Source organism: Chrysemys picta, chromosome 6, assembly GCF_011386835.1.
Source record: "Chrysemys picta bellii isolate R12L10 chromosome 6, ASM1138683v2, whole genome shotgun sequence".
NCBI classification, from domain to species: domain Eukaryota; kingdom Metazoa; phylum Chordata; order Testudines; family Emydidae; genus Chrysemys; species Chrysemys picta.
Genome location: NC_088796.1, coordinates 38993879 through 39009763, shown reverse-complemented (window position 1 = coordinate 39009763; position 15885 = coordinate 38993879). Strand labels below are relative to the sequence as shown.

The following is a 15885-nucleotide window of genomic DNA, read 5'->3' as shown; positions in this document are numbered from 1 at the left end:
TATCAAAGTAAAATACTGCAGCTCGCAGCATCTTTTCAACATTCAGTAAATTTAATTATGCTAAAATCAGGTACTAGTGGCATAACTGTGTCCTAGCTCTTCCACATTATCTAGTTTGCTCCTCCAAGTGCCACATGAAAAGGTAAACATGGGACTACTCAGGGCAACTATGTCTATAATCTTTCACAGTAACATTTTTCTGCCAGTCCAGACAACAGCAGTTTGAAACAGATGAAGATTAGTGTAGTATAGTGAAGATTGCGTATTGTACAAGAGCACAAGCAATCATCCTGAGAAGAAATTCTCCTACTTCAGAGAATGGAAAAATATGGGGGTAGGAAAGGCTGGAAAAGTCTAGGGAGTCCTGCTATCCCACACCAAATTTAAACCTCTAATATTAGTACATACTGGTTGCTAAGAAAAGCAGAGAAAAATTATTCATTTAAACAGATCACATGACTGCCACAAGCTTTTCTTTATGAATTACTATGGGACCTAATAAACAAGATCTGCAAGTTTCTAAATCCTTGCAAAGCCATTACTGTGTAAAGGGGGTATCAGGCATTAGCTTGCATCAAGTTGTGTTCAAACTAAGCCCCCACCTGACAATTGTTCCAATACCTCAAGGGAGCTGAGTAACTGAGTTTTGTGAATGTGCTACTGTATCATTCACACTGTTCTAAATACAGCTTTGCATTTCTTTACACATTCCATTCTTAAAGAGTACCGAGTGAAAAAGACATCAATAACATCATACACAGCAAGACCTAGTTTTTCTTTCACTCGCTAAAATCAATCTATTCAGAAGGTATTTGACAGAGGACTACATATGCTGCAATATTTAGGTATAACTGAAAATTTCCACTAGAGAGACAAGGCCAATGACGTAATATCTGTTGTTAGATCAACTTCTGCTGGGGGAAAGACAAGCTTACACACAGCAGCTGTCTTTCTAACATCCTGGGACCAAAAAAAGTTCCCACTAGTACTTTCCAGGTAAAAGTTAGCAGATTTCTTAAAAACATCGGGCACCTTTCCTCACTCCATTAGGTTACCGGTTTTGAGTCTTTGTTCCTGAACTACACCTCTTCACTCTACTCTTTGGTAGGATAAAAACCTTTCCCTATCATTTTGGAATGGCTACATTTGGAGAACAATTCTGCTCTATATTTCCTTTGGAAACATGAACCTGAAATCATTACCAAAAGCCCCGTATTTCTAAATCCACATATCACAAATGAATGAGATACACAGACATGAGAGGGGAGAGACAAAGACATTCAGTTACAAAATAACCTGCATGGTACATAGACAAAACCAACAGGTTCTTAGTGTAATATAGCGCCAAAGAAGATGCTCTGTAAATATTTATAATGTATTCAGGTCTCAAGAGGAATGATTCACCTGTTGCTGCCTATTGTTTCATTACTTTAGCAAGCTATAATTTGACACTCTAGTTACCTGCCATGTACCGACAACCATCTTTGCACATTGATTTGGAAGCAGGCTGACATTATGGAGACAGTAAATATCATTGGAGAAGACATGCTTGTTCCAAGTCTCTTACCAGGGTCTTATTTTCCTAAACTGTTACCCTTAGCTTGGTCGTACTCAGCGGAGGACTGCAAAACAAAATCTAATTTAATCTGTTCAGTCTTTTCTGAGCTATTCAAGCGTGAAAAGAATGGTTACTTAACCTTATAGTAATAGTGGTTCTTTGAGATGTTGTTGCCCATGCAGATCCCACTCTAGGTGCTCACATGCTCCATGAGCACAGCAAAATCAGAATATTTTGAAGAGCAGTGTGTGTTGGGCCCCATCCACACTGTATATGTGCCTCCACAATCCCTCAGCTCCCTCACTATTTCAGAATCCCAGATAAGAAGACTGTGGGAAAGCAGAGATGGACAGCACATCATGGGATCCATACAAACATCTCAAAAACCAGTTACTATAAAGGTAAGCATTTTTTGCTTCAAGTATGTGTCTGTGTGGATCCCACTCTAGGTGGGATTGAGGAGTTCGGACTGTCACTTAACTAAAACAACTGACACTGCTCTATCGAATTTGGTATCTGATCTTGCAGCCAGGTTAAGGGCATAGCATTTAATGAAATTAAGAGGATTAACTCTACATAGCTGCCTTGCAAATTTCAGACACAGAAATCCTAAAGCATGGAGAGGATGCTGCTTGTGCTCTAGTGGAGTGAGCGTGAATCTGTGAAGAAAATGGTATATATTTCAGCCATACGATCATATAATAGCAGACAGATATACACTGTGTAATCCATTTTGAAATTCTCTTGAGAGGAGATGGCAAAAAAAGAAGGGGTGGAGGGGGTGGGGGGAAGACAGCCTTAAAGGGTTTGTCCTGTCAAGTTAGTATATTATAAGGCCCTCCCAAGTTATGGAATTCTCTCTCCCCCTGAGAGGTATGGAGTCTTGGAGGGAGAAGGGGAATGGATAAATTAGGTCAAATGAAAGACTGACACAACTTTGGGAATCAACTTGGGATGAAGTTTTTATACCATCATATCTCTGTGAATGGATGTGTAAGGAGGGTTAACTACGAGAGCTTGGAGTTCAGTTCCAACTGATGTAATGGTAACTAAAACAGCCATCTTGAGTACAAGAGTAAACATCACTCCGAAAGAGGCTCAAAGGGGGGGCTCCATCAGGTTTGTAAGGATAACATTGAGCTCCCCACACTGGAGTGGGCTGGTCTACACTGAAAAGTTACATGGGTATAGTTATGTCTCTCAGGGGTGTGAAAAATCCACAACCTGAAAAATGCAGTTAAATCAACCTAATCCCCAGTGTAAACAGCACTAGGTCAACAGAAGAATTCTTCTGTCAACCTAGCTATCACCTCTCAGATACGTGGATTACCAAAAGCAATAGGAGAACCCCTCCCATCCCTGTAGTAAGTGCCTACACTGAAGCGTTACAGCAGCTCAGCAAATGCAACGTACGAATAGAATGTGCGGACTGCACATTCAAATTAATGCTCCTCTATATTAATTTGAATTTACAGTCAAATTTGTTTGACTATACATTAACAATTAATGCTCTGCTTCCTTGCTTTTATAAATACAGGAGATAAAGGGCAAACAACTATGTTAATGCAACACTAAGACTTAAAACACAGAAGTCAGTCAATTCAAATATTCCCACAGCAACTAACTTTGCATCATTGCATAAACCTAACTTTTTTTGTACTTCTTATAATTAATTTGCTTTGATGTAATATTTTTGCAATGTGGCATAATTAGAACTATAAAACTTTTCAATTTACTGGCTTCTGATACATTTAAATATCACCCATAACATTGCTTTCAGATTTTTTTAAGAAGCGGTAGATGAGAGTTTTTTTTAAATCTCCATTCTGGCTTTATTTAAAAATACAGTGCAATGTGAAATTTTTGTAGCAGAGTTTTTCTCTAATGTTTTTATTAAATTAGCAGTAAGAGCCAGGAGTATCGCTGGTTTTTGACTCATTACCTAATACATCTTTTTTCAGAATCTTCAAATATTTAGACCTTAACATTTGAAATCAATATGTTACCCAGTGTTAGTGGAAATACTGTTCTGCAACCATGACCTTGTGCTAATACTGTACACTCATTTTAAAAGTCTATCACAGTGAAGGCATGCTACTTTAACACATATTAACAAGTTAAATTACAGTGGTGGCTTTAATGTGAACAGCAATTAATACACATTAAAGGCAGTGAGCCTTATATACACTAGTCTTTTCAAACATGTTAGCACACGTTAGTTAAAACATGCTAACATTACACCTTTAAATCCTAATCCAGACAGTCCCATAAGCATATCTCGTTGTGATTTAGTCTACCTTTGTTACTTCAAAGGGCCAGTCAGTTTGATATAACCAGTACAACTTCTAGAGCAGTCAAAAGCCAGGGAAAACGGCTTTACATTCCAGTGCTCTCTCACATACTATGATTAATAACAATATATACTTATGTTTATACACACACATCCCTCAATATACCACTTAGATTAGCAATAATACAGTATTTACAAACTCAAAGAGGATGCCCTTACTAAAAATCTGGAGCTATGCTGATGCTCCTTTGAAGCTGAAGATTTTGTTGGATGTTTCCAACTTCCAAATACTCAAGGTACCTCAAGAAAACTAGAAAGGGTACTGTGCCAGCAAACCAGAGTTCTGCTTCTCAGAGGGTCGCAAGGTAAGATTGCAACTTCTCCTTCCGAGCTCTGATAGCTCAAAACAATATCTTTAAGCAGATCTTACATCTGTGGCTTTCTTTATAGCGAAACAGGTCCCACTCATAATTGTCCACATTGAACATCTTTTTTTCAACTCTTGAAGCTTCTGGATCATATTCTGATTTCCTACATACAGTAGAGAACATTTTAAACACTAGGCCTATTAAGGCTTAATACTAAAAATTATAACAGAAAACCTAATAAACTATAAAAGGACAATTGGATAAAACAATCCATGAATTCATCGTAAAGAGCTTTTCAGGCTCAAAGAACAGCCCTCCAAAGCTGATTTGTGCAAGAAAAAATGAACTAGTGGGTATGCACTAGCACATTTCAAGAACCTGAATTCACGTACATACAAGATGTTCCTTAAGATGGAAGTTTATGGATAATATATACACAACCCACATTTGCAAAATGTTTTGAACTCTAATGGCAAATTAGAACATTTGAGACAGATTTATTTCTCTTGTAAACAAATCTCCTTACAAGAAAAGATCCTCTCACTGCCAAAAGACAGGATAATTGGGGGTGGGGGGGGGAGTGAAATTTTGATTAAGTATTTTACATGATCAATAAAATGAGACTATTTTCTTTTAAAGTATTTACTTTTTGTTTAAAAAAAATCCATATTCTAAGGCTAAAAATACTTGAAATCTTATGCCTCAGCAAATCAAAGGTGTGTTTGTATTAGCTGACAACCCATGTGTTCTAGCTTATATACCGCATAAGGTGTTAACTTTGCACATATACTAAAGTTTTAATCAGAGTTGTAGTTATGATGAGAACCATAACTTACAAGTTCCTGACATCTGTGTGTGTAAAATAATCACGAAGTTGCTCTAGCAGTTCTTAGAAGTTCCTTCTTTTAATAAATAAATAAATAAATAAAATAAAATAAAATAAAATAAAAGACAAGGACACGCACGATCATGGTATTCTACAGTCAAATAAATGCAGTCATTACATTGCATACTCACATTTTTTTCACACACTAGGACTTTACGCCCTTTACATAGAACACACTGTGCTTGAAAGTGTAAATTCTGAAAACAGCAGTGTACACAGTTTTAGCAGAAAGGTCTGCAAGTTTGTTGCATCCTTTGCAATGCCATTTTAAAATATAGGGGTAAGAAGAAAGACAGCATCAGATGTTTCTCAAGACTGGCATGTCCTTTGCTACACTCTCTGCATCAGTTTCAGTTTTCCACTTCCAGTAGAGCACAGTACATTAAGTTGATGTTTTAGACTAGCGCATGTGAAATCTGAACTGAGTGTGTCATCAATGACATGATCTAATTCAGCGATTCTCAAACTGTGGGTCGGGACCCCAAAGAGGATCACAACCCAGTTTTAATGGGGTCACCAGGGCTGGCATTAGACTTGCTAGGGCCCGGGGCCAAGGATGAAAGCCAAAGCCCAACGTCTTCAGCCCTGGTTGGCTGTGCTCAGATTACAGGACCCCAGATGGAGCAGAAGCCCTTGGGCTTCAATTTAGGCCACACCCAATTTTGGAATTGGCCCCCCCCCCCACCCACAGGGCAGTGGAGCTCTGGTGGGCTCGGGCTTCAGTCCCCCCTACTGGGGTCGTATAGTAATTTTTGTTGTCAGAAGGGGGTCACGGTGCAATGAAGTTTGAGAATCCCTGATCTAATTCATAACATCAATGGTTGGGGAGTAAGAGGGTCAGAAGAAACAGAAAGACTGTTTCGAGGGTAGGAAAGGCTGACTAGGGTTTGTGGAGGTGCTGAACAGCTGACTGGTCTGACCTAACTATCTTAAACTATATTTGATAATATGTTACTTCACAAGTGGTGCAATTTGTACATATCTGAAATGTTCCCATTTCTCTGCTTTGTTAAAAATGAGTAATTTTCCAATTGCTTATAAACCTGGTTTCTACAAATGTTTCCACAATCAATCATACAGAATTTTAAAAATAAATCTTTTAAAAAAAATTAATCTAAATGCAAAAACAGCATACAAGACATAACTGCTACAAAACATTTTTTCACGGTCTTAAAAAAAACCCACGGCCAAAAATATTTGTTTAAACTTACATACACAAAAAATACCCCAAAACCCAACATCTTGTCTTTAGGTGGACAATAAGCATGAGAAAATTCAAAATAAAAAGTTAAGTGCCTGAAAAATGTGGCTTATAATGAAAGGGTCTTCACATTCCTAATTATGGGAATACTGTAATTATGTGGCTGGAAAACAAACAAAAAATATCATGCAGTCAAATTTCCACACCCCCACATTCAGAGGCTCATTTTACAGTGAACATATTTCTGAAATTTAAAAAAATGAATGTTTCATCCATAATTAAAGCACAAAGAACTGATCAAAGAATCATAAGGACCACTCCAGCATTCTCAACGCAATTCTCAATGCAATAAATAAATAAATAAAAATAGTAAATTCTTCTCATAGATGTCAAAAATTATAAAAATTAAGCAAATTCAACCTGGGAAATCAGGAAAATAATACACAGATATCTATGTAGTATTCAAAAAGTGGTATGATTTTAATCAGAACTGCACTCTGATTCAATTAGTCTAATTCCTGCATGTATTCATATTCCTATCTGTTTACTATTTTTGATTTAAACAAGTTTTCACCACTGTTACCACAGCAGATCTAATTCAGCTATGGCAAAGTGAGTTTGGTCTATTCTGGCTTTGCACTAGTAATAAAACATGTTAAAGAAACTAACTGTAGGGCCAATTTCTGTTCATGGAAAACAGGCAAAAGTAACGGAAGACTAACTTGCAGAATCTTTATTACTAGTGCTCATGCACAAGCCAGAAAGAACACAGTTCAGCTTTCTGATTCTGGGTGAAATTAGTTGAGTCGGCTGTTTGGAGGAGGTTGGGGGGGGCGGGAGGGGGGGAAGAAGAGCACCACATTTCCATTTATAAATTCAACGTTTGATCCAGAAGTTATTGAGAGAGAACTGTTATGGAACACAAAATGTCATTTTTACTAAAATCGATTAAACAGTAGAACTGCACTTGAAAGTTAAAGAGAACCTTTGGTTCTCCTAATCTGTTCCCTCTGCCAATTTGGCAGAACAAGTCCTGCTTTTCAGAATGATTGCTGGGTAATGATATTGCACATTGATGTACGTATGTCTCTATCCCCTTCTTTAATTCTCCTATACTAACTTCTCTAATCCCTTTCACCTCCAAGCAGACTATCCTACAGTCTGAGTACTTGATACCAGCTCTGAATTTATCTTTTTGTCAGGTCAGAGACTCTCATGCATTTCCCCCCATCTTTTCCAAGATTCTGGTACTACTGCCAAACACATACACAATGAAGATATCTGGCTGGGGAGAAGGAAAAAGGGGAGGAAAGATGATCTCTAAGTGTCATGCCATATGTTGGATACAATCAAGTTTAATATACATTCCATGGGTGACGTACCTGAGCCCACTTATCCACTGATGCTTTAAAAAACCCCACACCCCTATCTGGGTCTATGCTGGTTATGTGATATGTATGTAACTCTTCATCCTTGTAACTGATACCTGTAATCCCTCATAACTCAAGCCAGACCCCAGATTACAGTACCTTCCCTCTTAACTTGTGTACATTTAATTTTAAACATTAACTTTAAATAAAAATTTTAAATCTACTCTCTTGGTAGCAAGTTACCAAGACTAACCATTAGATCATTAATAGGCAGTTCCTGTTCTCTTTATAAATATATCACTTACAATCTAATAAACAAACTTACCATACAGGTACGGGAATTTTCTCCTATGAATGAATCTCTTAGCACCTGAGTAAGTTTGCTTGCTCTGAATGGAGTATGAGGTTTATTTCGGCCTAAGGCTCTAATGCACTCCTGAAAGAACAAACAAGTTTATGTTCTCCTCATAATCAAAGCAAAAATATTACAATATAAATGCAATCCACATACAGAAAATATAAGCACAGGATGATATGTTGCTGTACTTTAAATTAAAATTAAGTTAATATTAGGCATCCACCTTCAATGAATGTAATGAAGGAAGTTCAGAATTAATACTAACGGTTTGTATACACTCAAGTTGGGGGTGTAATTTTCATCGTAGGCAGACATGCATACTAGCTTTGATCAAGCTAACACACTAAAAATAGCATTATAGCAGTGGCAGCACAAGCAGCATGACAGGATAGCCGCCCTGAGTATAATCCCACCTGCTACCCTAGGTACTAAGATGGATAGCTCATTCTGCCATCCAGGCTGCCGCAGCTATCAAGCATGCAACTATTTTTAGCATGCTTGATCAAATCTAGCGTACACATGTCAACCTTAGCTAGAAATTACATCTCCAGGTCAAGGGCAGCCAAATCTTTAGTCTCCAAGTTCACAATCACAGCACTGTAGTTATGCGTTGAAAGACAAGCACATAACCGTACTTTGTGGAGGAAGCGTGGTCTAGCAAGGAAACATGTTAGGATTGTGAATCTGGAGTTCTAGGGAATTCAGGGCATTCAAGGTTAGGTGGCAGCTATGCAAGAGTTTTGAGGATCTCAATGGCCCCTAAATGTTGGACTTAGGCATGAAATCCCTTTGTGGATCTAGCCCCCAAATGTCACTTGGTAATAATGTTGCCATCCCATGCTTATGCTAAGAAAATCTTTATACCATATTACCAAGTAATTTTATGTTCCATATCATGCTCGTTACACAATAATTAACAAGTAGAACTATAGTACAAGTGTCCGCTTAAGCATTTAGAGGAAACATTTTAAATGTCGTAGCAATCAATTTATCAATTTAGTGGACAAGACCTACCTACACAAACACTCATCTTATTAGAGACTTTTTTTGGTTATCTGAAGAATAATAAATGAGCAGACTTCCATCTGCTCAAATAGAATTGAGTGAATTTTATTTACCTTGAGTGCTAAAAGGCTCTTGTTAATTTCAGCACCTTCCAGCCGTGTTTGCCTATCAGCACTGGAAGTATCTGCTCCTCTTTCATTTCCAGCCAAATCAATCAGAGAAAATTTACCATGTAGTTTCCCTTTCCTTCTGAGAATAATCTGAAACACTGCATGGCTCCGAGATGAATGTGCATTTGCAGATGTCTGACCAGATGTTCTTTAAAAAAAAAAAAAAGGGGGGGGGGGGAGGAGAAAACTATTTAGTGCACACGAAGGACCACACACACTGAAACATCCTGTAAGTTAGCTCTTCAGGGCAGGGAAGTGAAGTGTGGATAGTGCCTAGCACGTTGTGGATACCACCAAAATACAACTTGACAAAAAACAGTAAAATTACATATACTGCTCCATCTCGTCTACCAGGAAAAAGGGGGGAGAGCGCAAGCATGAAAGAGAAAGAGCAGTATCCAAGCATTTTTCCCTCCCCCCACCCCCCAAATGTATAATCAGACTGGATCCTAGAAAGAACATTTTAATCTTTTGAGAGCAATAATCATGGCAAAAGACTATTTTTTAAACACAGTAAGGCTGGATTTAAAAAAAGAAAAGAAAAGAAAAGAAAAGAAAAGAAAAGAAAAGAAAAGAAAAGAAAAGAAAAGAAAAGAAAAGAAAAGAAAAGAAAAGAAAAGAAAAGAAAAGAAAAGAAAAGAAAAGAAAAGAAAAGAAAAGAAAAGAAAAGAAAAGAAAAGAAAAGAAAAGAAAAGAAAAGAAAAGAAAAGAAAAGAAAAGAAAAGAAAAGAAAAGAATCTCTGTCATATAACATAAATGTATGCTGGTTTTTAAAACCTAAAAATCTGTCAGTATTCCAGAGTATTAACAATGTGACATTAAGACAGTAAGCTGGTTACATAAATACATACAGTTCACAGCACACAGAAAATTCATCTCAACTCCTCTTGGCAGATGTAGATAACCAAACAACTTTTATCCAAAAGGAAGGCAACAGCACAACTGTAGTCAATCAGCTCAAGAAAAGCTGTATTGTACAGTGTAGAAAGCTAAGACTTTGAAAGGACAAACACACAGTCTTATTATGGCAAAAGTGTTCTGATTCACTGTAATTTACACTGAAAAACTAAAAACATAGTAGATACCTGCAGCTGTTGCCTATTTCAATAAGCTTGAGTACATCTTCAACACATTTAACCTCCCGTTCATGTAATCCCACCACTTGGACCTGCTGTTTACCATCCTCCAGCACCCTTAATTTGGTCTTCCTGTTCAACAAGTCAAAAACCTTAAAAAAAAAAAATTAGGTATAATAAGGGCTTTAGGAAACACTTAATTCTAAATAATAATAATAAAATTCAGAATAATTCAGCCAAATAAGTGATTAGAAAAATGCTGTAAATATCCATATGAAAATAAAATGAGAAATCCTTCTGTGTTCTGTTCAGAACCCTTATGTGTTCTCTGAAGATATTTTTCCCAAATCAAGAACTTGCACTTACCTTCCCACTGTAAATCTCAAAAAATGTTGCATATACTTGAAGTTCTAACTTCTTATAGTTTGGCTTCTTTAGCATTAAAAAGACATCTCGAGCTGTGAATAAATTTTCAAATATACAGAAATCTAGTTATGCATTTTCATCTAGTCAAGAATCTTTAAATACACAATTGTCTGTCTTATTCACATGTCTCTCTCGCATACATGTTACAACTATAATCAGGTATTCCATTCTGTAGTGAGGAGGGATTGCCTCCCTCAGAGATTGACAGGGAGGAATGGCCATATGCCCCCTGGTGGGTGGAACTTGGAAGGCCATGCCCACTCCACCAGAAGCTGAGGGGCGGGACAGGAACAGGAACTACAAAAGGTGGGCCCTGCAGCTCAGTTGAGCTGGAGCTGCTGAGGAAGACATATACTTCCAACCTGCTGCTGGAGCAGGAGCGTGCAGAAAACCACCACTGTCCCGAAGACTTACCAGAGCTACCGGGATTGCCACTGGTGGTGTACCCTGGGGAGATGGAAGATGATCCCAGGATTTAGGTACACCCCAAAGGGAGGGTAGGAAGTAGCCCAGGAACAGCCAACAATAGTCCAGCTGCTTTGCTGCCTGAACCCAGGCCAACGTGTTGCGGCCGGATCCCTGCCGACCTAGTGGCAGAACAGTCCGCCACTGTTCGGACCCAGGGCTGGGACCCGGTGAAGTATGGTGGGCCCAGGTCCTCCTACTACCCCATCTCTGGGGTGGCAGCTTCCCCACCTTAAGCCAGGAGACCTGTGTTAGTCTACCATCTGCCAGAGCTAGGACCCTAAACCCTTTATTGCTCTGCCCTACCTGAGGGCCTGGGCCCCTAGATTATTCACTGTTCTGCCCGGCCTGAGGGCCAGAGTCCCTTGTACTATTTGGGTGCATCGCCCTGCTTGAGGGCCTGAGCCCCGATGACAAAATACTGTTCAACCCAGAAGGCCAAAGCTCTAGAGACAGCTAGTTTCCCCCTTTTACAAATTATTGTTCTAAGTGTGTGACAGCTAGGAGGCATGGACTCCCTTAGAGATTGACAGAGCAGGACGGCCAGGTACTCCTACACATTCTTTTCAGGAGTTGGTATATTTGTCTTAAGAATTCCTTTTGGAGTTAAAATATTTTGGAGAGTTACAGAAGCCCCCACAAATGGGAAGTTCAATTCCTCAGCCATTTATACTTTCTTAAGTACACTGATACATATATTGAAGTAAATAAAGTTTACAAGCTTAAAAGCTATTGGTGCCTCCCTTCTATAACAATGCAAAATATGCAGGCACTTAAATTAAAATGGGTAAACTAGATTTTTCTACTATCTGTTTATCTCCAGCAACTCGTAAGAAAATACATGCACGCACCTGATTACTTACCTGCAAGTGCATAAATTCCTTTAGAACAATCTTGGTTCTTTCCTGAAAAGTCACCACCCATAGTCTAAAATAAAAATGGCAGAACATATTTATTATCAGAGAGACTAGTTGGGTGAAGTAATATATTTTTATTGGACCAACTTCTGTTGGTGAGAGGGACAAGCTTTCAAACTTCACAGAGCTCTTCTACAAGTCTGGTTATTTAATAAGTGAACCAACTAAGTGAAAGTGACAAAAAATTGTACTGTGGATACATTGTGTTATTGAGCTTAAAAGAATTGCTTACATGGGTTTTTCCACTGCCTGTTTGCCCATATGCAAAACATGTGGCCATTCCCCTTTCAAATATGGTCTCCACTAATGGTCGAGCTGTAAACCTTAAATCAAAAAAGCAGAAGTATTAGACATTTTTCATTGAAGTTTAGCAAAATTAAATGTAAATCCAACATTTCCCCCCAAGAACTCAACATTTTTTTTCCTAAACATTTTCCTAAGTATTTGTTCAATAAGTTACTGTTCGAAAGTTAAGCTAGGAATGACTGTCTAAATCAAAGGATTAAAACAATCTTTTAAACAGTTTATTGTAGTTATGTATACTGACAGTGGATTTGCATTAATAGAATAATTTCTGATATAAATCCCTAGTCAAATGTAACAGTCACACCATGTTTTCTGCCTAGTAACCAATACTTAAGCAGGAGCTCCAAGGGAGATTTTGCAAGCTCTCCAACCCCCTAACAACTTCTTTGCAGTTGAATTCTCTAATAGATACTTCCATAGCCAAGAGACATGGCAAAACAAAACTATAGTCACACATTAGCCTCCCTCTTCTACAACAACCAAATCAGACATGACACAGCAATACTCCCATCAGTAGAAAAAATATAGGAGTCACTTTAGATGAAAATTGTGTTTAGAACGGAATTAATTTGCACTCTGGGGGGAGGGGGAGACTGTATATTAAGTGACTATTAGAGATACACAAGGTGTTTGTCCAGGCAAATACCTAAGTACACAGGTTTCCTAAGTTTAAGGGAAGGCCACTGAAATTTTCTTGTTTCAGTTGTTTTTTACCTGCCATGGGTAAAAAGACAACTCACAGAAGGAAAGAGCATAAGCATTTTAAAGTTTAGATTATAAAGTATCAGTGAGGAAGTACTCTTGAAAAATACATAATTTGCTATATTTAGAGGGCATAAATTCTTTGTTTGTCATAGGATAGTGATCCCTTTTGAAAAGACTGTTTTCAGAACTCCAATTATTGTCAACCTAATTTACCATAAAACGGAGACCTACATTAATAAAAGAAGACTAAGCCCTTATAACTGAGTAGATTTGGGCACAGGATAAGCTCAATGGAAAAGAGCTTACCAATTATACAGTGTGTAATAAGCACCAGAACAGTTAAACAGAGTTTAAAAGTAAACTTTTTAGCTCATAGCTGCATTGAGCAGTAACACCAAATCCTGGGAATAGCCATCTATAGATATTCTCTCCTCCCACCCTCAATTTCAGGATCTTACAAAAACACCACTTAAAAAAAAAAAAAACACCATTCTCTGTAGCTAAAAAAAATTGTACTGCTTAAGAACACTTGCTAAATTTAGAAAAGCTCTAATTTCTTACCCCAAATAATACTATTTGTAACTTAGACAGCAGTTTTTTAGCTGATGCTTTCATGGTGTTACGAGCACATGATCTGCACATGGTTCACAGGACTGCATTATTCATGGTAATTCTGCATGTGTGTTTTTGAATGTGCACATTCTGAAAACCTGGGTCCCTCTCTTTAAGCACCGTGCAAGGATATAACTAGAATGCAAATGTTCTGATGTCAGCTCAAGACTCCCTAAGATGGAGCATGTGAGTAATTGCTGTCCCCCATTCTGTGCATCAACTATGAAAGATTATCTTGCTTCTTTGGGTGGGGAAAATGGTTACCCACCTTTCGTAACTGTTGTTCTTCAAGATATGTTGCTCATATCCATTCCAAGTAGGTGTGTGTGCACTGCATGCATGATCATCGGAAGGTTCTTCCTTAGCGGTACCAATCGGGTCAGCTCTGGAGCCGCCTGGAGAGGCGCCTTCATGGTCATTTATATAGGACCCTGCCGACCCAATGCCTCTTCAGTTCCTTCTTGCCAGATACTCCGACAGAGGGGAGGCAGGTGGGTCTTGGAATGGACAGGAGCAACACATCTAGAAGAACAACAGTTACAAAGGTAGATAACCGTTTTTTCTTTGGGTGATTGCCCATGTCAGTTCCAGGTAGGTGACTCCCAAGCACTCCCCTGGAGGAGGGATTGGAGTTCACTCAATTGCTCACTGAAACACTGCTCTACCAAACGCGGCATCATCTCTATCTGTGTGATGGCATAGTGCGACATAAAGGTATGAACAGACGATCACTTCGCCGCCCTGCAGATGTCCTGAATGGAGACCTGTGCCAGGAATGCTGCAGGTGAAGCTTGCACTCTCGCGGAGTGCACTGTCAATGCTGGGGCTGGTATCTTTGCCTGGTTGTAGCATGCCCTCATACAGGCCATGATCCAAGAAGAGATTCCTTGGGATGAGACGGCAGCCCTTTCATTCTCTCAGCAATGGCAATGAAGAGTTTCATCGACTTCCTAAACAGTGTAAAAAGCCAGAGCCTGTCTAACATCTTGGGAATGGAGCCTGCGTTCCCTGTCATTTGCGTCCAACTTCGGGAAGAACACTGGTAGAAAGATATTCTGATTTCCATGAAACTGTGAGACTACTTTAGGGGGAACGGATAGGTGCAGCCGCAACTGCACCTTGTCTTTATAAAACACTGTATAAGGTGGCTCAGACGTTAAAGCTTCCTGGGACGGTTGGGGTTGAAGAACTGACTCCATTAGAAGGAGCTTCAATGAAAGTCCCGCTCCTTCTTAGTTCTGGGTTTAAAACCCCTGCAGATCTTACACCTCTTGGACTGGTGTCCCTCTCCGAAACACTTTAGACAGAAATCATGTGGGTCTCCCCTTGGCATGGGCTTCAGGCAGGACCCCCATGGCTTGAAACCTTAAGACCAAGGCATGCTCCGGTCCCCGGGACGGGAACAAAATAGTGAGGAGGTTAACCCCCAACTAAAATTTAACTACTACACTTATCATCAATTATAACTTTATCATTAAGACTTTCAAACCTTTTACAGAGTGAAAAGGAGAGTCCACTAGAAATCGCTAGCTAATGCAAGAGAGGAGCTGCTTCAACGACCATCACTGGCGGTAAGAAGGAACTGAAGAGGCAGCAGGAACCTATATACACAGCATGAAGGCGCCACTCCAGGGGGCTCCATAGATGACCTGACGGGTACTGCTAGAGAAAAACCTTCCGACGATCATGCACATGGCATGCACACACCTACATAATGACAGGTTTCAGAGTAGCAGCCGGTGTTAGTCTGTATCCGCAAAAAGAAGAACAGGAGTACTTGTGGCACCTTAGAGACTAACAAATTTATTAGAGCATAAGCTTTCGTGGACTACAGCCCACTTCTTCGGATGCATATGCGTAGTCCACGAAAGCTTATGCTCTAATAAATTTGTTAGTCTCTAAGGTGCCACAAGTACTCCTGTTCTTCTTTTTACACACCTACATGGAACTGATGAGCAATCATTTGAAGAAGAAGAATGGGTTTCTAACTAGAAGCTTTATAAACAAACCCTAGATTAATTCAAGGAAAATGTTCTGTGACTCAGCCCTTAGATTCCGCTGTAAGGGAGGCAACAGGGAGAATAAAAATAGATTAGATAAAAGATGGAAGTAGGACAACTTTGTCCATAGACCAGCATATTCATATATTATAAAGCCAGAACGGACCATTGT

General features: G+C 39.0%; 1 protein-coding gene across 11 annotated transcripts in view; it reads right to left on the bottom strand.

The window, feature by feature from the left end:
* KIF2A (kinesin family member 2A) overlaps positions 1-15885 on the bottom strand; it is a 92569-nt gene that overhangs the window by 20691 nt on the left and 55993 nt on the right. For all 11 annotated transcript variants that reach the window (XM_065599029.1, XM_065599022.1, XM_065599025.1 and 8 more), the window contains 6 exons: positions 12323-12413; positions 12037-12100; positions 10649-10740; positions 10292-10434; positions 9150-9354; positions 7999-8109 (listed from right to left, as the gene is read on the bottom strand). In XM_065599029.1, the coding sequence (XP_065455101.1) occupies positions 7999-8109; positions 9150-9354; positions 10292-10434; positions 10649-10740; positions 12037-12100; positions 12323-12413 (706 nt within the window). The remainder of the gene's footprint in view (positions 1-7998; positions 8110-9149; positions 9355-10291; positions 10435-10648; positions 10741-12036; positions 12101-12322; positions 12414-15885) is intronic.